This window comes from Mobula hypostoma, chromosome 2 (assembly GCF_963921235.1).
Source record: "Mobula hypostoma chromosome 2, sMobHyp1.1, whole genome shotgun sequence".
Taxonomy (NCBI): domain Eukaryota; kingdom Metazoa; phylum Chordata; class Chondrichthyes; order Myliobatiformes; family Myliobatidae; genus Mobula; species Mobula hypostoma.
In genome coordinates, this window is record NC_086098.1 from 133,931,024 (window position 1) to 133,958,733 (window position 27,710).

The window sequence follows — 27,710 nt, forward strand, 5'->3', positions numbered from 1 at the left end:
TAGGGGCAGTTTTGCTGTCTGGATCACTGGGAACTGGACAGACAGTAGCTAGATGTGTTACAGATGTTGGGGATATGTACATCATATTGCAGTTGTCAGTATTCTATGTTGAACTCAAACCTCGGAGGTGAAAGGCCAGCTTATAAGATTTTTTTTTAAACAAAATTGAAGATCATGTAAAGTATCAGATTCACAAATTATCCCCTAGTTTTTTGAGTAGAGAAATTTTCCAGGAGCCATCACTCATCAGTCAAGCCAAGTTCAGGATTATCCCACAAGCTGGTTAAGGACAAAAGCTGCAAGTACTAGAATTCACAGCAGATTTGACAGCAACTTCTAGAGAAAGTGCATGTCGAACATCTCATCTTTGTAAAAAGCAAGTTGTTGTTGTACACAGGAGACAGTATTCTTTTTCCTGCTTTCCTGCCCGGCTTCCCTGTTCACCTGTGATTCCCACACGTAAAATTGTCGGCTACGGACAACAGAGGGGGCGGGTATTTTGTTCAACTGTGGTGCTGTTCACAGTCAAATAGCCCATGAACGTTCACTGCTGTGAATAGCCATGGGGAATATGGCCAAAGGTTGCCATTATGCATTAAAACGCACCGTGGCAGGAGTTGCCGACTTGAAGAAGAAACTGTAAAGATAATACAAGTTAAGATTGATAAAACATTGGTCTTTCTAAGTTGCCAGGTAGGAGTTTCAGAAGGGCACAGTATCTACTGTTTGTCTGTCAGGTAGTGACAACGGTGAGGTACATGGCACAATGCAGTATCAACTGCCAGCTATCAGGGATTCATTGTTATGCATATCTCAGCTGTGATCCACCTTGAGCATCAATATTATTTACTTCCTTATCTCCACTCTCACTCAGTCATCTTGTTCGACTTCTCCATTTGGTCATCCACCCTTCATACTCTGGTTTGACTCTGTAAAAATGCTCCACTTGATTCATCCTCCCATCCATCTTGAACATTCGACCTTCCCTTTGAATCGTACCTCACATCACATATTCACCTCCTGTCTCACTCGTGCATTCATGTCTCGCCCCACCCATCCTCTACGTCTAATTTTAACTGCAACCAACCTGATCTGGCTTACTCACTTACCCCTGTCTACCCTGTTCACAGATCACTCATCACTCAGCTGTAGATCTGCACTTCCATCCTCACATCCACCTCCTCAGTCACCCACTGTTCCGATCATTCCGTCAACCTGATGCACATCAAACACCCACCCCACCTTTCGCAGAAGCCTCTTCTCTACACTCCCAACCTCACCCCACTCTAGACCCAGCTTTTCTTGCAACTTAGCAGAATGCACCGATCTGGAGATGGTCCATGCAGTCACAATAATGATGTAAATTTCTACCCACATGTTTTCCTAAATGAGTGAAGGTGGTAAAACTTGTGGCTTCTGCAAAGCTTTTAGTAAGTTATTTTTTTTTAAGAGATGAGTCTTCCAACAACAGTTTTCATTGTTTTTTTTCTTTAATTTTATATGACGATTTACATATTTTACAGATATTCCATGTGCACATCCAATTCTGCAATTGCAGCTCTGCTTTGTGCACTTTATCCTCGCTTTCCAGCACACAGCACTGACAATAGGTAAGTGCTAATTAGTACAAGTGGATCTCAACCGATGCCAGTTCGTAACAGAGTCCTGGAGTCGTACATGGAACTAAATCAGAATCAGGTGTATTACCATTGACGTACATTTACAAATCCATTTGGTAGCAGCGGTACAATGAAAGACATAAAAGTCACTTTAACTTGGGGCAGCACGGTCAGCACAGTGCTATTACAGCTCGGGCGTTGTGGTTCCGAGTTCAGATCCGGCACTGTCTTTGAGGAGCATTCTCCCCATCACTGTGTGGGCTCCATCCGGGTGCTCCAGTTATCTTCCACTTGCCAAAGACGTACTGTGTAGTAACTTAATTGGTCATTGTAAATTGTCCTGTGCTTAGGCTTGTGTTAGATAGGTGGGTTGCTGGGTGGCACGGTTCATTGGGCCAGAAAGGCCCGTTTCACGCTGTATCAAATAAATAAATAGATAGATAGATAGATAGTGAGGTGTTGTTCGTGAGTTCATGAACTATTCACAATCTGATGGCAGAGAATAAGCTGTTCCTAAGACATTGAGTGTGTGCCTTCAGACTCCTGTATCTCCTCCCTGATGGCAGTAGTGAGAAGAGGTCATGTCCCAGGTGGTGAGGGCCCTTCATCATGAACGCTGCTTTCTTAAAGCACCACCTTCTGAAGATGTCCTCAATGCGTGGGACCCACTGTCCACTTCAAGCACTTATTTACACTAATCTCATTTTTTTACTCCCAATATTTCTATCAGCTCCCTCCAGGTTCTACCACTCACCTGCAAATTTGGAGCAATTTTGGGTGATTCAGCGCAGGAACTAGCTCATCTATGCCAACCAGAGTTATAGGGTCTGCGCCTGAGAGAGAGGTTGACCAGGCCAGGTCTTTATTCCTTGGAACATAAGAGAATGAAGGAGAACCATAGTAGAAGTATTTAAAGTTGTGAGAGGCATCTATAAGGTGCATGATACCAGTCTTTTCCCCAGGGCAGCTGAGTCCAAAATGAGGTGGCATGGATTTTGAGTGGGAGGCACGGGGTTTAAAAAGGACATGAGGGGCAACATTTTCACAGAGATGGCGGTGAGTATATGGAATAAGCTGCCAGAGGAAGTGGTTGAGGCAGGTACAATAGTTTCATTTAAGAAGCCATTGGAGGGATGTGGGCTAGAATTGGGACTGGCTTCATGAGCACTGTGGTTGGCATAGGCTGGTTGGGCTGAAGTTCCTGTATTTGAGCTGCATGACTCTGTGACTATAATCCCTTCCTGAGCTAGTCCTATTTGCCTGCATTTACCTGCTTGTCAAAAAGAAAAGCGGGCATAGGAATGACAAGTGGAATTTAACACGGGCAAATGTAAAGTGATGCATTTTGAGAAATTAAACCAGGACAGGTCATACACTGTAAATGACAGGGCACCCTGCCCTCGTGGATCCTCTTGGTCACTTCAAAAAACTCAAACTTGCAACAAAGCGAAACCGATCACGATTCCATCCTTGCCTTTCCAAATGCAGATGGATGCTATCTCTCAGAATCTCCACCAGCAACCTTCTCACCCCTGATGTTAGAGTCACCATTCTGTAGTTCCCTGGTTTGTCCTTAAAGCCCTTCTTGAATAAATGCGCAACATTAGCCACCTTCTGTTCTTCCATTACCTCACCCACGGCTAAGGAAGGTATAAAAATCTCTGCCATTTTACAATTAACCAAACAGCTCACAAACCTTTCACAGCACCATGCAAGACGAGGACAAGCATAAGTTAACATAAAATAGCATAAATTATATATAACCTGCCGGAGGGTCTCTGCCCGAAACATCGACTGTACTCTTTTCTATAGATGCTGCCTGACCTCTGAGCTCCTCCAGCAATTTGTGTGTGTGTTTCTTGGATTTCCAGCATCTGCAGATTTTCTCTTGCTCATTACCTACCATGATGGCTCAGGAATGGTGTTGGGGAAATGGGAAGGGAGAAGGTGGTTAAAATTAAAAAATGGTGAATGCCGTTATTAAGGCTTTATAGCGGGATTCAACCTGAGCAATGGCTGTAAACCAAGGATGCAATGCATTCACCACCATGAGTAACAGGCGGAGCAAGAGGGACATTGAGTAAGTGCACTGATTTGTATCTCGAAGCTTGCATCAGTTGATATACAAACTCCCAGAAGAGCATCATTCCTTTATTTGACTAATTCTTTCTGTTACTTGATTCTTGGAGTTTCAGACCAACTATTGTTTCTTACTGAAAGGCTTGCTAATTCTAGATGCACCAAATGTCAGGAATCAATTAGGGGTCTTGGGGTTATTGGTGAGAGAGGGGAGAGCAATTCACCAGTGAAATAATGGAGTCAGCAGTGTTTTATTTTCTCCTTCCAGGTATCACCTTCAAGCACTGAGGCATTTGTATGTGCTTGCTGCGGAACCTCGTCTCCTGGTACCGGTTGATGTGGATACAAACACACCGTGTTATGCCCTCATCAAGGTTACCTATAAGGTATGTGAGCTGCAGTTGGCTGTGCTTACATTCAAAGCAACACTGAATAGTTGACCAATATCCTTGCAAGGGAGTTTGCTGGCACTTTTCTGGAAGGTTTAAGCTAAGTTGACAGTGGGAAGTGGAGTAGTGGTGTAGTGCACTGCACATGGAGAAAAATATAGAGGATATATCAAGCAAATCCAACGTCAGAGTAGATGGCATTCACTTCAATGCCAGGAGCCTCTCTGATGAGTTGAATGAGCTTAGAATATGGACTAACACTTGGAGCTATGACTTTGTTAGAGTCCTCCAAATGTGATTGCAGGAAGGACAGGATTGGCAGCTTATAAGGCTGTGGATGTTTCAGATGTACAGAGGGGAATGTAAAGGAGCTGGGGGAGGAGACTGTGCTTCTGGTTACAATGGCATTACTTAGAGAGGATATCCTGGAAGTCCAGTGAAGTCATGCAGACAGAATTTAGGAACAAGACAGGGACAATCATATTGCTGGGGTTATAGTACAGGCCTCCCAGCAGTCAGCAAGTATAACAGGAACAGATATGTAAGCAAATTGCAGGAAGTTATAAGAACATTAGGATTTTAGCAATGGAGGACCTTGGCTTTCCCGATATTGACTGAGTGCAAGGGACTCTGATGGGGTGGAATTTGTAGTTCTTGAGGCGGGCTGTTCTCAACTGGAAACTGGTCAGGTAGCGGAAGTGTCGTCTGGGGAACACCTTCAGAATGATGACTATGATCCTGTAAGTATCATGGTAGTTATGGACAGGGATAGCATTGGCCTTCAAGTTGAACTGGGGGAAGACTAATTTCAATAGCATAATAGAGGATCTGGCAAAAGTAGACTGGGAGCAAATGCTTGTGGTTCAGATGACACGGTTAGTCAGAGTTCAGAGCCAGTATGTTCTGATAAGCGTGCAAGATTAAAGGACCTTGGATGACAAACATTGAAGGGTGAAAAAAAGAAAACATATGGCAAGTATAGGCAACCGGGATTGCGGGAGTTTCTTGCAGAATAGAGTGTGCAAAGAAGAACTTAAGCAATTAGGATAGAAAAATGGGGCCACGAAGTATCCTTGGGAAGTATCACCCAGAGAGTGGTGGATATATGGAATGCTCTGCCCCAGAAGGCAGTGGAGGCCATGTCTCTGGATGCTTTCAAGAAAGAGATGGATAAGACTCTTAAAGATAGCGGATTCAAAGGTTATAGGGATAAGGCAGGAACTGGATACTGATTGTGGATGATCAGCCATGATCACAGTGAATGGCAGTGCTGGCTCGAAGGGCCGAATGGCCTACTCCTGCACCTATTGTCTATTGTAAGATTAAGGGGAATGCTGTAACATTCTATATGGAGCAAGAGAGTAGCCAAGGAAAGCGTGGGTTCCCTGAGGGACCAAAGAGTAATCTGTAAGTGGAGCCAGGGTATAGAGGCAAGGTTCCACCAGAATCATTCTCAACTGTATTCACCAAGGAGAAGGACATGGCAGAAAATGAGTTTGTGAAATGGTACATAGATAATCTAGAGTGTTGGTACTAAGAGGAGCCATTAGATGTTACGGAATACTGTCATCTATCCAGATTTATTATGGAAGCTATGAATGAGATAGGTGCAACTCTGACAGAAACTGATGAATCTTCAGTAGCTAGAAAATTGGACGGTATCTAATGTTACTTTATTTAAGAAGGGTATCAGAGGTAAACCAAGTAACTACAGGCCACTGAGGCTTACCTTAGAAATTATTGGACATATGTACATTTGGAAAGGCGGGGGTTGATCAGGGATGGTCATCATGGCTTTGAGCCGGGGAGATCTTACTTCACAAATGTGATTCATTATTTTGAGGAGGCAACTAAGAAGATAGATGAATGGATGACAGTAGACATTGCCCATATGGACTTCAGTAAAGCAGTTGACAAGGTCGCACAAGTAGGCTGATTCAGAAGGTTAAGGCACATGGAATCCAAGGCAAGCTGGCTAACTGGATTGGTGATAGGAGTGAGAGGGTGGTGGTGGAAAAAAGCTTTCGTGATTGGAAGTCTGTAGTCAGTGGTGTATCACAAGGGTCAGCGAAGGAACCCTTGTTCGTGATGTATTTTAACTTGGATGTGAACATAGGAGATGACACAATAATTGATTGTTTTGTGGATGACATGAAATGTTGTCTACGTTACAGCAGACAGTAGGCCAGTTGGGAAGCAGGACAGTACATCAGCTTTCCACATTCGATCATGTACACATGACGTATGAACAATCCAATTTAAGGGTTTTAGGGCTCGTATGTTCAAGCATTTTACATGAATGTGATAACAGTGACTTTTCTCCAGAAGAATATAGAGTTAAACAGCATGGTCACAGGCCCTTCAGCCCATTGAATTTGCATCAACTGTCAACCACCCTTAAACCAATTCTATTTTTATTCTCCCACATTCCCATCAGGTCCCTCCCAAATGCTTCCACTCTCCTATATACCGGGAGCAATTGACAGTGGCTAATTATCAGCTCACACGTTTTTAGTTGGTGGGGAGGTGAACTAGAGCACCTGGAGGAGACCCGTGTGGTCACATGGAGACCGTACAAACTCTCACAAAGTCAGCACTTGAGGCTGACGTTGGACCTGAGTCACAGAAGCTATGGAGCAGCACTGCTGTACTGCCTGATATTATGGCCTGTATTGGACTGAACAGCCTAAACTCCAGTTGAACCAAGTGGTGTGATCCTAAACAGATTTCACTAAATTGTACCACCGTGCTGAAGACTGAATGACCTCTACGTTCCACCGAGAAAGCGGCGCTACCAAGGACACAAATACCTTTAGTGCAAATCTTTATAAATCTAAGCGGATGGAAGGGGAATCCATATAAGAGATCACATGCATCTCCAAGGTATGATGTCCTGCTCTTTTCTTTAAGGAACAGCCTCTCCTCTTTAGCATAGATAGGTTCAAATCATGCTCCCCCCGACCATGAAAATGAAGGACATCTGTCCCTCCGAATGCTTTCTTATGCAAGAATTTCTGAAGTTTTTTTTAATTTTAAAAAAAATAGCACACCACTTCATCTTGCCAGCTCTTGCTCTGGGAACTCAAAGCTTGCATCTAAGTATGGGATGTGGTTCCCATGCATTGTTTTCATGTGAGACACTTCCTGTGGGGGGTAAGCACAGATTTCCTTTGGGAAACAAGAGCCAAGAACCACAATTTTACAGCAAGTTGAATTGTGCTTGATCTGACAATAATATGGTGATCTGCTAATAGTCACAAACAGAGACGGTTCCTTAATCTCCTTGGAATCTGGCTCACAATATCAATTTACTGGCTTAACATTTGCTAACAAGAGGATGTTGGGAGGTGACGTAAGTCAGACCATTAAATACTATGAATGGCTTCAATAGAGAGGATGTCTCCACATAAGAGATTCCAAAAGTAGAGGCTACAAAAGTAAAATAGCATGATTGTTTCCGTCCGGATTTACTTTGCCTCCCAGCACACGTGTGTATAAAGGTACCAACAAGTCAGGTAAACTTTTTGTTTGTTTGTACATTTTCCAACCATAGAACAGCACAGTAACAGGCCCACCAGCCCACATCTGTGCTGAACGAAATATCAAATTAAACTAACCCCTTCTGCTTGCACACAATGCATATACCTGCATGCCATGCATATTTCACACGCCTATCAAAAAGCCTCTTTAAATGCCGCTATTCTATCTGCTTCTGCCACCACCCCTGACAGCACATTCCAGGCACCTGCCGCTCTCAAAAAAACTTGGCTTGCACACCTCTTTTAAACTTTCTCCCTCTCACCTTAAGACAATGCCCCTTAGTATCCTGCCTTTGGCTCTTATAATTTTATAAGCTTCTGTTGAGTTTCCCTTCAGCTTCTGACACTCTGGATAAAACAATCCAAGCTTGTTCAACCTCCTTTTATAGCTAATACCCTCCAATCCTGGCACCTACCTGGTAAACCTCTTTTGTGCTTTTTAAAACTTCCACATCCTTCCTTTAATGGGGGAACCAGAGCTGTACACAATACAGTCTCAACGTAACTTCCTGACTCTTATATTCAGTACCCTAACCATTGAAGTAGGTCAAATGCTTGTATTACCACTCTATGTGCTCATGTTACCACCTTCAGAGAACTATGGACTTGGACTCCAAGATCCCTTGACTCATTTCTTTCAATACCCAGGTCCTTAAAGGAAGATGGATTTCAGGATTCCTAACCCGGTGATCAATTATTTGTAAATTACCAGTTCTGCTCTCCCTGCCAGAAGGATGTCATTAAACTGGAAAGGACACAAAGATGATTTATGGGCATGTTGCTAGATTTGAGTTGTCAGGAGAGACTGAATAGGTTAGGACGTTTTTCCCTTGGGCAGAGGAAGCTGAAGGGTGACCTCACAGAGGTTCATAAAATCAAGAGGGGCATAGATAACGTGAGTACAGTCTAGGCTAATCTTCTGTACAGTGGATACAATGTATTGCAGAAACATTGATGAACTCCAACCATACCATCGACTTTGGACGATGGAGACAGGGGTTCATTAATGGCTTATGCTCCACTGGGAGGTAAGGGCCTAAGAAGGAAGAATAGATAAAGTGAGTAGCGATGATCTTTTCCCTTGAGTACGGTAGTCCAGATCTAGAGGGCAGGCACAGGTTTAAAATGCGAGGGATAAGATTTAAAAGGGATCTGAGGACAATTCTTTCACACAGAGAGTAGTGCATACATGGAACGACCTGCCAGAGGAAGTGGTAGAGGCAGGTACAGTCATGATATTTAAAAGACATTTGCATTTACACGTGGATAGCTATTTGGGTGGTTAGGTTAGAGATATATGGGCAAAATGCAGGCAGGTGGAATTAGCTCAGTTGGTCAGCTTGGTTGGCATGGGCAATTTGGGCCAAAGGGCTTGTTTTCTATGCTATATTGCTGTATGATTTTTTTTTACATCAAGCAATTCTCCTTTGTCTATACTGCTTGTTATTTCTTCAAATAATTCCAATAGATTTGTCGGGCAAGATTTTCCCTTGAGGAAACCATGCTGACTACAGCTTATTTTATCATGTGCCTCCAAGTACCCTGAGGCCTCATCCTTAATAATCTTCTCCAAGATCGTCCCAACCACCAAGGTCAGGCTAACTGGCCTGTAGTTTCCCTTCCTCTGCCTCTCTCCCTTGTTGAAGAGTGCAGTGCCATTTGCAATTTTCCAGTCTTCCAGAACCATTCCAGAATCTGGTGATACTTGAAAGGTCAATACTAATGCCTCCACAATCTCTTCAGCCACCTCTTTCTGAACTCTGGGGTGTACACCATCTAGTCCAGGTGTCTTATCTACCTTCAGAGCTTTCAGTTTCCCAAGAACCTTCTCCCTAGTAATGGTAACTTCACACACTTCATGCCTCTTGACACCTGGAACTTCCACCGTACTGCTTGCTTCTTCCACAGTGAAGACTAATGCAAAATACTTGTTCAGTTTGTCCACCAGTTCCTTGTCCTCCATTACCACCTCTCCAGCATAGTTTTCCAGAGGGCCAGTATCCACTCTTGCCTCTCTCTTACACTCAATGTATCTGAAGAAACTTTTGGTATCCTCTTTAATATTATTGGCTAGCCTACTTTCATATTTCACCTTTACCTTCTTAATTACTTTTTTAGTTACCTTCTGTTGGTTTTTAAAAGCTTCCCAAACCTAACTTCTTACTATTTTTTTCTCTATTATATGCCCTTTTGTTTTGCTTTTATGTTGGTTTGACTGCTCTTGTTAGCCACAGTTGTGTCATCTTTCCTTTAGAATACTTCTTCCTCTTTGGGGTGTATATATCCTGTGCTTTCCAATTTGCTTCCAGAAATCCCAGATAGGAGAGAATGAAAGAATGTGTTTTTATTTTGGGTAGTTATCACTGTCTCATCTGAGCATTGTTCCTAATGCTATTCTGTGAACTCTGGCACAATATCATTGTGACAGTAAGGAATGCAAAATTGTACTAGCCAAACTTGAGACTTCAGAATGTTGCTGAAAAAAATTATTTTTTGATATAGTTGGTACCTTTCTGAGTACTGTATTATGCATGCTGTCCCTTGTATTCTGCTGATGATTGGGGCTGATGCTTAAAAGTTGCTTGAACTATGCTCACAGTTCCTTCTATCTTAGCAATGAAGAAATACTGCAAAAGAGGAATGTTCCTGTATTAGTTCAGGCACTACAAGGTTATAATGATATGGAGCTCAGACTTTAACAGACTTAAACCATCAACAGTAGACACCACAAAGCGCTGGAGAGTTAGCTATAACATTGCCTCGAAGAAATCATTCAAATCCACTGGCAAGTTATTCAAGACAACATCAGTGCCTCTCCCAAGCTCACATCCCCAGCATTGAACCACTTAGTACATGCATCAGCTACGTTTGGCAGATGCTGTCATCTGCATGTTTAGTACAAGATTACTGAAACTGGGGCTCTTTATCACAGCAAGAAATTACCAAGTGCATGGAGAGGGTGTTTAAAGGATGGGCTCTTTATCAAAGTCTGTGTGGTCACAAGTCGCTCTCAATCCTGAGGAACTCTCCTATGAGGATAAGTTGAGCAAACTAGGTCATTTCTCTTTGGCGTGAAGGAAGATGAGAGACAACTTGATAGAGGTGTACAAGATGATGAGAGGCATTCTTAGATTGGACAGTCAGAGACATTTTTCCAGGGTGGAAATGGCTCATATGAGGGAGCCTCATTTTAAGGATTGGAAGTAAGTACTAGGGAGATGTTAGAGGTAAGTTTTTACACAGAGACTAGTGGGTACGCAGAACATCCTGCCAGAGGTGGTGGTAAAGGCAGATGCATTAGGGACATTTAAGAAACTCTTAGGCATATAGATGATAGAAACATGGGGCATGGGGGACTATGTAGGAGGGAAGGGTTAGCTTGATCTTGGAGCAGGGTAAAAGGTTGGCACGATATCATTGGCTGAAAGGCCTGTAGTGTGCTTCAGAGTTCTATGTTTTAAGAGGATGTTAATAATTTTAAAAATCCGGATCAAAATGTGTCTTTGTCATACCTTTGACAACCTCCAGTCAGTAGCACTTGACTTGGTATAAGAAAAAGCATTGTTTTTGAATCAAAGTTAATATTATCTCCTGGTGTTATAAATGAAAAGCCCCTGGTGTCAGAAGGGGTGCATTAGAATGGACTGAACACCGACTGTCTCATGGAAAAGTGAGAGTTAGGATAAATGGGTCTTTTCAGACTGGAGGGGGGTAACTAAAGAATTACCCCAGATATCAGATCTTGGGCTGCAATTGTTGGCCATTTATACTATTCACCTGGAGGGAGAAAAAGTAAGGTTCAGAATTTGTTGATACAAAATTAGGTGCCAGGCGTGTTCTGATAAGAATACTTCAGTTCTGCAACCGAATATCAATAGGTTCAGTGGGTAAATGATTGGCAAATGGAGATTTATGGGGAGAAGTGTGAGGTCATGCACTTCAGTGAGTGAGAGAAATCAAACGGCAGATTATTATCAAAAGCAAGAGACTGAAAGCTAGTGGTACAGAGGAATCTAGTTGTTCTCGTGCATGAATCACAAAAAAAATCAGCATGCAGGTCAAAAAAGTAGTTAAGGCAACCTGTATTTTGACTTTCATTACAAAATCATTGGAATTTAAAAATAGAGGGGTTTCACTGTAAATATATAGGATGTTAGTGAGGCCCCATCTGGAATATTACATACAGAATTGGTCTCATTACCTAAAAAGTATGTAGTAAAATTGGAGGCAGTACAAAGGAGATTCTTCAGGCTTCTTCCTTAGAAGCTTGTCCTTTCAAGAGAGACTAAATAGTTTGGGCTGTTATTTATTAAAGTTTAGAAGAATGGAGAGCTGATTTTGCTCAAACATTTAAGATTCTAAGGGCTTGACAGGGAGATGCTGAGATGTTTTCACAAGTGGAAGTGCCTCAAACAAGGGGACATAACAACAAGGTAAGGGGCTGGTTGTTTAAAACTGAGGGAAGGAGTTTTTTTTCTCGAGGGGCAGTGAATCTCCAGAATTCTGGGTCCTGGCGGGTGGTAGAAGCTGGATCGCTAGACATATTTAACATAGAGGTGGATACTTATTTGATGGATTGTAGAATTGGGAGGTATGGAGAAATGACACAGAGGAGAAGGTGAGCGCAACATAGATCAGTCATAATCACAATATGTGGCAGGGCAAGCTAGAAAGGTTGTTTAGCCTAGGGGTCCCCAACCTTTTTAGCACCGTGGACCGGTTTAATATTGACAATGTTCTTGCGGACCGGCTGATGGGTGGGGGGGGGGGAGGTGTTCAAGTTTAACAGTGCATGACAGGGAATGAGGAAAGGTGCAGCTGACTCATGTCGTCTCATATCGCCGAATCATATCGTTTCCTCGCAGCCTGGTAGCACATGCTTTGCAGCCCTGTGGTTGGGGACCACTGGTTTAGTCTATTCCTGCCCCTATTTTATGTTTTATTGTGTGTTTGAGGTTGGCAGAGGATGTAAATCACCAGATTGTCATACTTTTTTCCCACTGGGGACAGTGATGTGCAATGTGAGTTTATGCTTACATTCACCCTTAGAGTTAAACATCGAACCTCAATCATAGAAAAATTGCATATACTGGTAACTGACAATCCCATTGGTAGAGGCCATCTAACCCTCATACATGAGGAGGGAGTGCTATTTTACTAGAACGTTTATATCTTTAATTTTAATCTAGGCTTCTCAGTGGTGTGAGGAAATGACAGTCAACCTCATGGCTCCCAGCCTTCTTCCTGAACTACACTTACTGAAAGAGGTAAAGTTCTTCCTTTGGTAAGAATCCTCTTGGCAGCATTAACCTATACTTTTCTTATGAGGACTTCAAATATTTCTTTGTGATTTAATATTTTTTACTGACTGCTATTCAGATCAAATATGCATTGAAGTACACAAAAACAATTATAAATAACCACCAAAAATTCTCTTTCTTCGTTCATTTGTGTCAATGTTATGTATATGGCTGTAGATTTTCATGTCAGCAAGACCAGGCAAAGTCTTTTCTTATCCTTGGCTTCAGAAGAGAATGCAGTGGGGGTGGGAAGGCAAATTTAACAATGTTCACCTATTGTAAATGAGCCTTGTAGTAGTAGGGAAAGTGACTTTTTATCTTGCAGATCTGCTGAAAAGCTATCATTAAAATTGCTCCTGGAGGAGGAAACCCACACAGTAGACTTGGCATCCAGGTGCATTGGCACTGTGTCAACTCTCTGGTCCTTGTGAAATCTCAACATAAAGTATTAATTCTAATGGATCATATTAAAAGAAATGAGCAACGTCAAGATAAAATAGATAACCGGTTTACTCTTTCCAGATCAAAGTGAAAGGTCCCAAGTACTGGGAGATTATGATGGATCTCTCTAAAGGAACTCAAAGTTTGCAGTGAGTATATAATACTTTACCCTACCCTTTTCATTAACTAAGTAAATTAACATGCAGATTCATGTAGTTTACATTTGGTAATTTGCTGTGGATTCTCTTTTAGATCAATCCTGTCAAAAGATGGTTTTCTTTACGTCAAGCTACGGGCTGGACATCTCTCCTACTCAGAGGATCCAAAAGGGTTTCGCAGTCTTTTAGCTCAAACATTCACCCATCGAAACCCTGAGTTCCTTTCTATCAAGGTACAGCCGAAGGACTGCTTCCTTATGGTCTACTCTGATGTGTCGCAAGTGGATTGTGCACAAGCTAATAAAATTTGCAGGAAAAAGTTGCACAAGGCTAATTTTTCTTTTGAACTGGATGTTAACATGTTGCTGTGCTTCCTTTACAGCCAGAAGCTGTTTCTGCTTTTACCTCTGACCCAGCTCTGCTATCGTTTGCAGAGTACTTCTGCAAACATTCAAAGAAAGACGGGGAGGTAAGGATTGTTTACTAGACCTGCACAATCTCTTTCATTCTGCTTCAAAATTACTTGTTGTTTGTTCCTAATTGCTGGAAAGTCTGCCTAGTTTTTTGCCTCCAGATCTTGCTTTCTACTATTTTGGCAAATGCTCCACAAAGTGGTAAGTTATAGCCAGTAAACCATTTGAGCTGCAATAGGATGAGGAACAGAACATGATTTGATTTTGCTTTAATTATTCATGGGATGTAGACGGCGATGGCAAAGCCAAACTTTATTACCTGTCCCTTCGAGCCCTTGAGAAAGTGTTGAGTCTCCATCTGTATAATTGTAACTCTCGCTTCTAGCGACTTAGTATAGGGGATGATAACCCCTGGCCCAGCCAAACTGAAGAAATCCCGTTTGGGTGGATACTGTGTGATGTGTCCCCTGTTACAAATCAGTACCCCGAAATAACAAACAGTATACAATATGCGATTAAATGATTGAAGTTTATAACTCTTTACTTTCACTATATGGTTAGTAGAGAAACAAAATAAAAGGGAAAAAAGGGCCCAATCTTATTAAACAGTCTGTGCGCAATGTTGGAGCTCACTGATAAGCTGATCGTTCACCATCAACCTCCTCCGATCGTCGTTGCCCTTCGGACCCTCGCTCGGAGTCCACCCTGTCCGGTGGTCTACCAACTCTCTCCATTTATGTCTTCTCTCCTCATCTCTCTCTCTCCGGCAAAAGCCTGCGAAATCAACTCCTTCCAGATTCACAAGACAGGGCAACAAAATCCTGATTGGCTAACATGCATACCAAAGTCCTGTTACCTCCAGCCATAACCCAAACATTGCTGCTACAGAGAAACAGTTACTTCAGCAGTGAACATTACAGAAAAGCCATTTCATCAGCCTTAGCTGTGAAACATTACAGAGAAGCCATTACAGCGCGTTACATTGTCTCCCTACCAAATTTAGTCATGCCCTCATGACATTGAGATAATTCGCCAACCATTCCTGTAAAACACAAAGCCCAATCCAAGTACAAAAGGCAGTGACATAGCTCCCCAAAACAGTAAAGATCACGCCCTGTTCCCTTGGTGCTACATAGGCCAACCTATCCGGTGGTCTCCTAATTCTCTGAGCAGTGAAACATTACAGAGAAGCCATTACCACACGCTACATAATTTATTGTGGTGAATATTCTCCCAAGCCTTAGGAGGGTATTCCGGGATGGTCTCCCCGGCAACATTGAAATAGCAATGATACCTCTGGAATCAGAATGGTGTGTCACTTACAGGAGAGTCCATGGGACATATTTTTCTTGGTACAGTCTTTATATTTCTATCTATCTGTTTATTTAGTGGTACAGCAGGGTGTATGCCATTCTGGCTCTTCGAGCCATACTGCACCTGCAACTTCACAGCCCCAATTTATCCTAACCTAATCACGGGACAATTTACAATGGTCAGTTAACCTAGCCGGCACATCTTTGGACTGTGGGAGGAAACTGGAGCACCCGGGGAAAACCCATGCATTTCATGGCGAGGACATACAGAGGCTCTTTACAGATTCCGCTGGGAATTGAACTCTGGACTCCAGAATGCCCTGAGCTGTAATAGCGTCACGCTAACTGCTACACTACCGTGGTGCCCATCTTGTAGCAGTATGTTCTAGAAGTTGTGAATGGGGAGGAGCCTTGTTAAATTGAAGCAGTGGACCCTGTGGTCACTGTTGTATAACATATCAACAAGCAATGACTGTGTCTTGAGATAGTTATGTGTTCTGCACCAAAAGAAATGTGGGAAATTGAAGCAAAATAATATTTAGAATAGAAAATTAGCCAAGTCGTTTGGTTTGGGCTTCGTTGTGTTTCTAGAACTTGTAGGCATCCAGATATTATCTACCTGCTGTGCGTGCCTTGTGGATGATGGAAAGGATTAGGTCAATCACTCAGTGACTGAATTGCATTTGTGGCCACGCGATTTGATGTGGTTGGGTTTTCCGTCACTAATAAAACCCTAGATTCTTAATTCACCTCAAATGAATTGGTCAAGAAGGAATCATTTTGATGATCCTCATGGTAAATAGTTAAGTATTTATTGTGCACTTGGTTTAACTGAAAGTAAAGCAAAAGCTGAAGGCAGGTCTGAGATCAGCTGACCATCAGGCTGGGGGAGGAGCAGGAGGTGGGGTGAGAGAGAAATTTCTGGTCGAAATGGCTCTGCTGCTGGAACAGTTACATTTGTTTTCCTAAAGATCACAAAGTAATTGTAATTTTCAGTAGCTCAGAGTCTCCAGGTAAAGCAGCACCAATGAAATGTTCAGGTACAGCTTTAACTTGCTGGTATGGGAACCTTCAAGATCTAGGATTTAATTCTGCGTCACTTCTGTTTTTTTTCCATCAAAGAAACCATTAATTGGATTCAACTTTAATTTTCTTTTAAGTCAGAAAGGAGGTGAGAACTTTTCTTCAAGGATTCCATGTGATAATCACCCTTTGGTTTGCAGCTGAAGATATGGAAAGCGAGGATTTAAAACTCAGATTCAGTCTTACACCCAGCACTACTGTCCCACCGCCTCAGACTACGATTAGCTCGGGCTATTGTCCCCTTAATTTTTAACCAGTTGGACCAAATATTAACGCTGAAAGTGTCAAATATTCAAGTTTATAACAAGCCAAATCAGATTTTTTAATGCATTATATTCATGCTGAAGTATACTTAACGTCCAGTGTGAAGGAGCTGCTATTATTTATCCATGTTTCATCAATATATAAGAAACTGCAGAATATATCATATTGCTTACTGTTATAATGTATCTTTTGTATTGTTAATAATATAGTTTTAATCAATAAACCTGTTGTGTTCCTTCAGAAACAGGAAGTGCTGGACTTACTTTCATCGATCCTGTACGAGTGTGTTACTCAAGAGAAGCCGGAAATGCTGCCCACGTATATGGCCATTGACCAGGTAAGTAGTTATCTTCTATAATTTTCATTATTTTCTTCTCAATACAGTTGAGGAAATTGCATTTCCAAATATTAAACTTAAAACCTTCCGTTTCATCATGTCTGTCAGCTCTTTGTGATGCAAATCCACTACTTTTTGCACAGCTCCATGTTCTCCCTGTAGCTTCACCCGCAAATCTCTTAAAAGATGCTCATTGTACTAGAACATTCTGTATTCTATCTCTCCCCTTAAAGATGTCTCTCATGATCCCTTTCTCCATGGTTTTAAATTAAAAACCTCTTGTCACTCTCCCCAGGTAGAGGGAATAGCCTTATCTACCTTCTTACATACAATGTTAAATCCTGCATTGAATCTTTGGTCTAGATACTCCAGTTTCTCAAGAACCTCTTTAGAACGTCCTTATTTTCATTCTGATGAAATTATACATCATAGGCTCTATTTATTGCTTCTATTTATAGTGGATTCTGGTTAATTGGGCTATCAGTTAATCTGCACAACTGCTTATTTGGAGCAACTCTCAAAGGGCGAAAACGAATCAAGAAAATAGCTGGGATTCCCTTCCTTTATTTAGGACACATTGCTGCTTAATTGGGTCGGGGACCGTTGCCGAACAGTCTCTAACTAGCATCAGTTGCATGCGCTTGTGTGACCATTAGACCTACACCATGCTTAGACCAAACGGTTTTTAAATAGCATCAGTTGCATGCATTTGTGTTCAAAACACAGTGATTTTTGTCACTAATAGTCAGCGAGAAATGAGAAGTAAGACAATTCAGAACTGTTTTACTCACTGCGGTTTCAAGCATTCAAGCTTGGAGATGCCAGAAACAGCCAGGAGTGAAAATGAAATAATTTCACTGCTTCAACGAAGAATTTGAAGTTATCAATATTCATCTTGAACGTTACAATGAAAATGAAGACTTGAAGGATGCATTCATCAAAAGCATTGTGTGAAGGCAGTTAATTTTCTACACTGGGTGTTTGTGCTGATTGTGTTCATTTATAGTCAATCAAAAGAACACGGTAGTGTAACTAATATATATTTATAGTACTGTAGTACTATTGATAGTGTTCTAATTTGTTCTGTTTTTTATTTAAATACATAATTTGCTCCTCAGTTAAATGGTAGTTTGTCTTTTTTTATATAGCTTTTTAACTATTTCCATGAAACTTAGCCAATTGGGGCAGCCACTTAATTGGGCCAAGATGTACTTGTCCCAATTAACTGGAATCCTCTGTATTTCTGTAAAGGAGCTACCCAAAACTTTATGCATTACCCTGTCTTTGAATTCATTGAAGGAACATCAGAGTGGGAAGCTATTTGGTTCTCTGTTCCTTTCTGCTATTCAAGGTAATGGTCTGTAGCAAAACTTAAATACTCATTATTTTCCCCTTGTGTCTCTTAATGTTGTTCGTTTAACATGGGCCTACTTTTTTTTAAAGACCTGGATTAAGTTCCACCATAGCAGCTGATGAATTTAAATTCAATTATTGAATAGTCTGGAGTGATCAAAAACCCATCTGTGCCATTAATGTCTTCTTAATCTGGATCCTTATCTGCTTCAGTCTGTATCTGGCCCCAACTCTGAGGTGAGTTCTGAAACAGTCGGCTACTTTGTCTAGCAGCTGTGGAATGATCAGATGAACCAGCCGGCAACAGACCTACATACAGATCCAGCTCTTTTGATTTGGTCCAGTCGCCCTCATGCACCAGAAGTGGATGAAATGACTCACAGACTTATCATGTATGGGCTGACATAATCACAGGATTATTACTTTCAGTTAACATCCCACTCTTCGCCATATTAGATACATCTAGTTCCACCAGCTGGACAGATTACTAAAAGTGGGACAGGAGAATAATTGAGTAAGTGGCCCCCGTAATCTCATGGCACAAGGTTACACAGAGCCAAGGAAACCTGTTGATTGTTAATGTCCTTCCTCAGCTCAAGGAGCTCAGGGCTGTCCAGTACATAGCAGCCCAGTTGATTGTTACCTTCTATACATGATGTCTCTAAGTATCACTACTTGTCTTTGTGTTGACTAAGTCCCATTTTCCCTTTGAAAGCATCCTCTGCCATGGGTGTGACTCTCCCTTTGGGCCAAATGTGTAGATCTGCTATTTCAAAGCTGAGCATCATGAAGTACGGAATTGTGTTCTACCACGTTCTGTAACTTCACGACCAGCATGTCCCTCAGTCTGCTATTACTGTCAATCCAGTAAAGAATCCTGGTTTAGTGATAAGTGTAGAAGACCAGAAGTGTAGAAGAGCAGGAAAAGCTTAGAAATGATGTCCCAACCAGAACATGGAGCTCATATATGTTAATTGAGGAAGGAGCACCTGAATCACTGCCAAACTTTCACAGAAACAACATATCAAATCAGAACTCTGCTTCTTGATGCATGGATTTAAAGGAACATTTCCATTCTCTGCAAGGGTGTAAATGCAAATGATAAAGCTAAAGTGAACTAGCTGCATCTGGACTTGCCTGCTGAATTTTACCCTCCCCCTGAGTTTCCCATTGTTACAGAAACTGATCAGCCAAGTTGATTCATTCCTCGTGACATCAAGAACCCTAGAAACAGGCAGCATCCCAACATGGTTGTGAAGCTGTCCTGCTGCTAAACTGTTGCATTGTAGCTAGAAAATGCACCATCATCTACCAGTCCAAAACAAAAATTTTCTCCGTGTCCAGTTGTCTGAAAAGCAGGACAAATTCAGTCAGGCTAATTACCTGTCCAAGCAGCCTACCCTCAATAATCCACAAAGAGATGGAAAGTGTCATCGTAGGCTTGAGATTCTGCAGAAGCTGGATATCTTGAACTCGGCAGGTCAATCTTTGGAAAGAATTGTCGGTTGTGCTTTCAAGTAGCACTTACCAGCTGGCTGGTCACCTGTTTGAATTCCACCAGGACCATTCCCAGACATATTGCAGTCTAGGTCCAGAAACAAGCGGCGGAGCCGAATTTCACATTGAGGGTTGGAGTGATAGTCTATCAAATGACTCTTGGCACCAAGAAGCCCTAATAGTGAGTCAACAGGAATCACAGGATACGTTCTACTAGTTAGAATCATTCCTCAGGTAAAGTGAATGGCTGTGGTTGTTGGAATCAATAAACTGTGCCCTAGAATATCACCGCCGATTGATTTACATAATCTTCTTCTGGGTTCAAACATCTTCAGATGATTCATCAATGACATTCCTTCCATCATAAAGTCAAAGATGTGATTTGCAGGCACATCAAGTGAGCCGATGTTTGGAAGCTTTTCCAGAGTTGTTCTGTTGATGCTCACTAAGTATGCCTCGAATAAGGAGGTAGATCCATCTGACATTTGGGCACCATTTAAATCACAAGATGTATCCAAATGGAAGAAACATATTTCAATGACTGCACTGCATCTTCTGAATTAGTGCCTTTAGAATCAAATAATTTGCATTGTATAATCACTTAAATGTGACAGCACAGGGTGACATTTAATATAAATATTCTTCCCGTTTCAGGCTGTCAGGCGATTAGAGCGGAAAGAAATGTCGGAAACCTTTGAGTTGTGGCAGATAAAACTAGTGCAGCAGTTCTATAACTCCATTTCACTCCAGGACAACTTTAAAAACAGCAGCAGGGGACTTCTTATCAACTCTGAGTTCCTCCTTGCAATGAAGAGTTCGTTAGATAACACCCTGGATCAGTGGCTCCATGGTAAGCAAGTGCAGTTGTTTTGTGAAAAGAGTGACTCTCCTGACTATTTTGGCTTGGGATGATGAGTCACTTTAAAGTTAATCTTTGTACAATCTTTGAATACAAGATATTGTTATTTTAAAACCAACTTAAAATTTACAAAAAAAAATTGGAGGGTGCGTGAGATGTGGAAAAAGGAAATTGGATAACTCTACTATTTGACACTGTCTTACAGACTGGTAGGGGCTTGGTTGTTTTGGTGGGGGGCAACTGGATTGGTATTGGGTGTCTTCTTTATCCTTTGAAGGCTTAACTCTGACATATCCTGACTGTGGCCTCCTGAACTATTTCAAAGAAGTTCAAAAGAAGCTTAAGGAACCACCTCATTTTCTGTTTGGATATATTGTGACATTCTAGACGTAATCTTGACTTCAATCATTTCTGATTGCCCACTTTATCCGCTTGTTTCAGAACCGGCCATCAATACTAATCTTTCTCTCTCCACTGACGCTGCCTGGTTCGTGGGACATTTCCCACAGTGCCCACCTGCATTTCACAGCTTTTAGACCTTCCTTTGTTTGTTTACTGTCCATCTAACCTCCCTTTAAACCTGTCAACCAGATAGCTTCATCGCAGTAATCGTACTCTCACCATTTCAGAGATATTTATTTTGTCCTTTTCTTTTCTCCCCTAAATTCTCTGCAACTTAAAGCTCATTTATTTTCCTTCATGGTTCCGATAAATGTGTCTGGCCCTGAAACTTTAGTCCTGTTCTTCTCATTGTTAACAGTTTGCTAAATTTATATCAGCCTTGGAAGTAAGCTGGAGCAGGTCATGCTTGCCACAATAAAGTCTTTTATTCTTCGGCAGGCAGGAAACAAATGTTTATCCTAACCATTATCTCATGGGTCCTGCCACAAGGTACCAATGAATGATAACGGTTGATGATGAGACCAGCCACAGCTTTCAATTTTCCAATAGTTTGCCAACAATAAGGACACAACCAAGAGTAGTACTCCTTTAGCAATACATTGGAGTACCATATTCTTTCATTTATTTATTCAGATACGGCATAGAGGAGGCCATTCTGGCCTTTGAGCTGTGATGCCCAGCAACCCACTATTTAACCCTAGCCTAATCATGGGACAATTTACAATGATCCATTAACCTAACAACCGGTACGTCTTTGGACTGTGGGAGGAAATTGGAGCACCCAGTGGAACCTGGGGAGGACGTGCAAACTCCTTACCTGCAGCGACAGGAATTGAACCCGGGTTGCTGGTACTGTAAAGCAGTGGGGTAACCACTGCACTATCATGGTGCCCCAGATATTCTTATCTGGAAGAGGAGGGCAGAAGAAATAAATTGACACAGGAAGTCCTATGGTTTATGTCGGTTTATTTATGCCATTAGCCTGATTGAACCCTGCTTTTGATTTCATTAACTGAACGAATGAAGGAGAGTAGCAAGGGCCTGTGAAAGCTATATCACTCTACGCTTCAGAGCAGTCAGTAAATTAAGAAGTAAAACTTCAATTTTTGGTCATGCCTGTGTCTAACTTCCCCTATTTTTGTCGAAGCTAAAGAGGAACTCTAAGTGTTATAATATTGTTGCTGCTGTCATTTTGCCTGCATGTTGCACACATAGCCCTCGTGAAGAGTAGGGGGAGCATCTAGCTCAAACAGTATGGGTCGAGGGTGTCACTTTGCCAGTGCAGCCAAAAGCTTCAGACTGACAATCAGCCTGAAAAAGACGGAAGTTTTGTACCAACCGGCTCCTGGCTCAAGCTACGAAGAACCAACTGACCTCATTGATGACACTCGCCTCGACAAGTTTTGCTACCTGGGCAGCATAATAACATCCTTGGCTTCTCTGGGTGTAGAGATTGAGTCAAGAACCAGAAAAGCCTGCTTTGCCTTTGGACAGCTGAAAGATCGAGTTTGGCCACAGAACATCAGGTTGGCCACCAAGTGCAAGGTATACAGGGCCGTTGTCATATCAACCTTGTTATACATGTAGCCCCCCCGGCAAGCCTCAGGGTCGCTCAACTCGCTGTCATCTAGGGAAACAGCCCCCACAGATGTGAGACATGGTGCCCATATCAGAGACACGTACACCAGCTTGACCAACTGCAGCAGCATCACCTACATTCTCTGATGTAGATCACCTGGCGAGACGAGGTCTCCAATACAGAGGTCCTCTCTCGAGCCTTGGTGATGTCAGCCCAACAGCGCTGGGCAGGACATGTTGTCAGAATGCCTGACGGAAGACTGCCCAAGGGCATCTTGTATGGCCAACTGTCCAGTGGTACCCAAAAACGAGGAGGCCAGTGACTATGGTACAAGGATGTTCTGCACAGGAGCCTCAAGAAAGCTGACATTTCCCCATCAACATGGGAGGATCTGGCTCAAGATCGCTCACAGTGGAGGGACGCCATCAGAAAAGGTTTGTCGCTGCTGAGAACAAGCTCAACGAGGCAACGGGAAAGGCACAGGAAGCACCACAACAGAGCTTCTGCCCCTGCTGCCCCTCCAGGCCTCACCTGCCAAGTATGTGGCAAGCAGTGCCTGTCAAGGATCGTCCTGTACAGCCACTCCAGGATGCACATATCAAACCCCACTAACTGACTGAAAGGAACCATCATCATCCTATGGGATGGATAACCAGAGAGAGAGAAGAGCTCACATTGCCAATCTGATAGTTCACATTGTTGCTCACATTGCCTGTCTGGTAGTTCACTAAATATATGGAAATTCCAAGTAAAATGCTCCAAAATTTACATTAAGCTTCATAAGCAAATTGGCAAATGAAGAAGCCAGAGTCAAAAATAAGTTTACATTTCATTATCCATTGTCCATTCGTCTCTCCCCTCTAATCTCCCACCTGGCACATATCTCTTCAGGCGACAGAAATGCAACATCTCCTCCCTCACCTCCATTCAGGACCCCAAACAGTCCTTCCAGGTGAGGCTGCATTTCACCTGTGTATCTGTTGGGGTCGTCTATTGTATCCAGTGCTCCCAATGCGGCCGCCTGCACATTTGTGAGACCTGATGTAAATTGGGGGACCGTTTTGTCGACCACCTCTGCTCCATCTGTCAAAAGTAGAATTTCCCGGTGGCCAACCATTTTAATTCTTATCTTCGTTCCTGTCCCAGCATGTCAGCTCATTTTGTGGCAATGAGATCACTCTCAGAGTGGAGGAACAACATTTCATATTCCGTCTAGGTAGCCTCCAATTTGATGGCATGAACATCGATATCCCCTTTTGGTAATTTTTTTGTTCCCTCCCCTTCCCCTCTTCTTCTATTCTCCACACTGGCCTCTTCCTCCTTCTCCTCACCTGTCTATCACCTCCCACTGGTGTCTCCTTTCCTGCCCTTTCTCCCATGGTCCACTCTCCTCTCCTATCAAATTCCTTCCGCCCCACCCCTTTACCTTTCCCAACCACATAGCCTCATCTATCACCTTCCAGCTAGTCCTCCTTCCCCTCCCCCCCCCCACTTTTTTTACTTCTGGCATTTTTCCCCTTCCTTTCCAGTCCTGAAGAAGGGTCTCTGCCCAAAACATCGACTGTTCTGTTATCTCCACAGATGCTGCCCGATCTGCTGAGTTCCCCCAGCAGTGTGTGTGTGTGTGTGTGTGTGTGTGTTCTTTATTTCCAGCATCTGCATAAGCTCTTGTGTTTACCTTTCATTGTTTCAAATCAAGTTCCCATAATGCATAAATCCAGTTCAATTTCTTGTTTATCCTTGATGCTTAATTTGCCCAGTGATATAAATCTCTATTTTTTGACATTTTATTCAGAATTGTTTTTGTTTGAGGAAACAAAACTCAATTTATAACCCAGAAAACAAAAATTTGCCAACTTGTGCAAAAACTAGCTTTATTTTATTAATTTAGAATCCAAACTGCAAATTCAAGTGCCATACTGTTTTGTGTAAATTGTTTTAAAATCGGGATATAGAGGGACTGGTATGCTGAAAAACTCTGCCTTTTATAATTAAAATGGAGAATGTTAGCCACACTCAGTAGATTGGGCATTGTCTGTGAAAAGATGAACAAAGTTAATGGTTAGTGCCTGAGACACTTCATCAGAACTGGAAACAAAGAAAATATTTTAGTTTTCAGTAACGGCGAAGGAAGGTTTGGCCAAAATGTTCTCTGATAGGATGAGACCAAATGAGTTAATGTGGTATTAGAATTCTGATAGTATGGAACACAATATGTTTCTATGTGTTTTTCTTTATGGTGACTCCTCTGAATAAGGTCTGTGCTTGCACACTCTATTTCAATAGAATCCATTATCAGTTTCTTCCACTCTGAAAGCATGCTATTACTTAGGCACTAAGTAAGGAAATCAAAGCTACAGAACTGGCTAAGGATCATAAATCTTGCATGCCTGAGAGTATACAGTCAGTCTCCTCTGCTGTCTTTCTAATGTGTTAAAATCCATCCTATAGTGTGCTGTCCAGAAGGGAACACATTACTGCAGCCAGGCCTGAAATTGCAGTTTATGAAGGATTGGCATAACTTTACTGATTTTGAATTGAAGTATCCCTCAGTACAATTTCCAAGGCCTCTGCTCTCTCCCACACCACTTCCAGCATCTCCTCCCCTGGGTGACCCCTCGGCATGAAAGTCTAGTCCGTGCTACAATCAAGACTACGCATCTCCACCGCTGCTCTCCCCAATGAGCTAGTGAACTGAACTTGCAGTGGTTTACATTACCAAACTCCAACAAGGTCATGTGATCACAAGAAGAATGTTTGTTAGACTGCAAACCGTCCCAAGTCCAGCTCCTCTGCTATCGAGCCACCTCACTAATGAGTTAGACCTGCTAGTTAGTACTTGTTAAAGTCTGTCCCGAGCCTTATAAGCTTATCAGACCGGAGCTCATGCTGATTTCCGTGACATGAAGCGACTGAGAGTACCAGTCTCCTTTCCCCCCCCCCCCCGATAGGACGCCAGTCTATCGCGAGGTTAACCCCCAGCATTTTGCCGGTACCCATTTTCAGCTGGGCAGACTGAAGCAGTGTGTGGTTAAGTGCAGAACACGCTGCCTCAGCTGGGGCTCGAACTCACCACCCTTCAGATCGCTAGTCCAACGCCTTATCCACTTGGCCACGCACCTCACTATGCAGCACTTGATGTTCGTAATAATCAGCAGTGCCTTGCAATCGTAAAAACGGAAGTAAAGGATGAACAATTGCACTTTTGGTTGGACCCTGAGTGGCCACTGCTACCAAGTGCACCACCATCGTACCAGATCTTATCTGCACACAATGTGTAGAACCCAAAAGCACTGAAGTTATGCCAACAGAACAATCCAGGGTGCATGTGAGCCCTTCAATCTAACCTGCCAAACCACAGAGGCCACCAGCTGCTCCCTACATTCGGGCCAAATCCTCCATTACACATCCAAGTGCTTCTTAAATTATACTATTGTACTTGCTTCAGACTACTTCCTCTGGTAGCTGACTCCATATACTCACCACACAATGTGTGGAAAAAGTTGCCCCTCAGATCCCTTTTAAATCTTTCACTACTCCCTTTAAACCTATGTTCCCTAGTCTTGGACTCCCTTACCCTAGAGAAAAGACTGTTACCATCTAGCCCATCTATGCCTCTGATAATTTTAAACATTTCTATGAGGTCACCCGTCATTTTACTAAATTTCAAGGGAAAAGACCCACCCAGCCTGGCCAGCTTCTCCCTGTAACTCAGTCTGTTTAGTTCTGGCAACATACTCGTAAATCATCTTTGCACTCTTTTCAGTTGAACCAGATATTTTTTATAACAGGGTGGCCAAAATTGTACCTGGTGGTCCAAGTGCAGCTATACCAACAAGCCAACTGGGTCATGTAGGGCCCTTTGTTTTTCATAACCTGCTGTTTGGGGCTTTGCTGGAGTAATGAGTTCAATTCTGGACACCACACTTAAGGATGGTTTTAATCGCTTTAGAATGGCTTTTATCACTTTAGAAAGAATGCAGAGGAGGTTTACTGACTGCTGCTTGACATGCAGGATTTATAGTCCTCAGCCAATTCTGTAGTTTTGGTCTCCTTACCTAAGAAAAGACGTACTTACCATGGAGGGATTGTAGCAAAGGTTAGCCAGACAGACTCCTGAGATAGTGGAATTTAAGTGTGAGGAAACATTGTCAGCTAGATTTGTACTTACTGATGCTCAGAAGAAAGCGAAGGGATCTGATGGATATTCAGATCATTCTGATGGAGTTAAACTGACTAAGTGTTGCAAGGATATTTTTCTTGCCTTGGGTTCCAGTCATAAGCTTTAGGGCGAAAGATTTAGGATAAGGAATTTTTTCATGAAAAGGTGGTGAACCTGTTAAAATTTGCTGCCATTGAGGACTGTAGAGGTCATGTTGTTGAATATATTGGAGAAGTGGATAAATAAATTTCTGGATGTAGATAGGGAGAGAATGGGAATATGGTATTGATGCAGATGATCATCCATGAAGCTGTTGAATGATGGAACAAGCTCAAAGGGCCAAATAGCCTATTCCTGCTCCTGTTTCCGTACATTCCTGTGGCAGGAGTGTTGATAGATTATGGATGGCTTCAGTCAAAGGGAGTCTGTTTTCTGTGGCTCAAAGGCGAGTAATGAGGAGAGACAAATTCAAAGTGATTGGCAGAGCAACGCTGATTTGGGCTCAGTTAGAGTATTGTATCTGTTGCTGGTTCCAACAGTACAGTTAATATACGGAGGCATTGGAGAGGGTCTAGAGTAGATTTACAAGAGTGTTCCTGGGATTAGTTGGAGAGATTGGGACCTTTTCTTCTGAAGAGGGACTGCTGAAGGAAGATCTAATTGAAATGGGAATGGACAAAATAGGTAGTGGGAAGCTGTTCTTATTGGTGGGTACTAGAGGTCACAGGTATTTACGAAAACTGAAAAGAATTACTATGAAATGAGGAAAAGCTTTTCTAGTGCAATAGAAAGTGAGAATCTTGAATGAACAGCCAGCATGTGTGGTGGAGACAGATTCCACTGTGGCCTTCAAGGGGGAGTTAGGTAAATATGTTCCAAGAAAAAAATTGCAAGGTGACGGGAGGCTGGTTGATTGGTATGAA

The 27,710-nt window shown here is 42.4% G+C and overlaps 1 protein-coding gene across 3 annotated transcripts in view; it reads left to right on the forward strand.

Annotated features, from left to right (window-relative positions):
- The window catches only part of anapc1 (anaphase promoting complex subunit 1), a 243,904-nt gene that overhangs the window by 201,102 nt on the left and 15,092 nt on the right, over positions 1-27,710 (forward strand). For all 3 annotated transcript variants that reach the window (XM_063040702.1, XM_063040703.1, XM_063040704.1), the window contains 8 exons: positions 1,524-1,610; positions 3,967-4,084; positions 12,816-12,893; positions 13,449-13,516; positions 13,620-13,758; positions 13,908-13,994; positions 16,840-16,935; positions 20,440-20,635. In XM_063040702.1, coding sequence (XP_062896772.1) covers positions 1,524-1,610; positions 3,967-4,084; positions 12,816-12,893; positions 13,449-13,516; positions 13,620-13,758; positions 13,908-13,994; positions 16,840-16,935; positions 20,440-20,635 — 869 coding nt within the window. The remainder of the gene's footprint in view (positions 1-1,523; positions 1,611-3,966; positions 4,085-12,815; positions 12,894-13,448; positions 13,517-13,619; positions 13,759-13,907; positions 13,995-16,839; positions 16,936-20,439; positions 20,636-27,710) is intronic.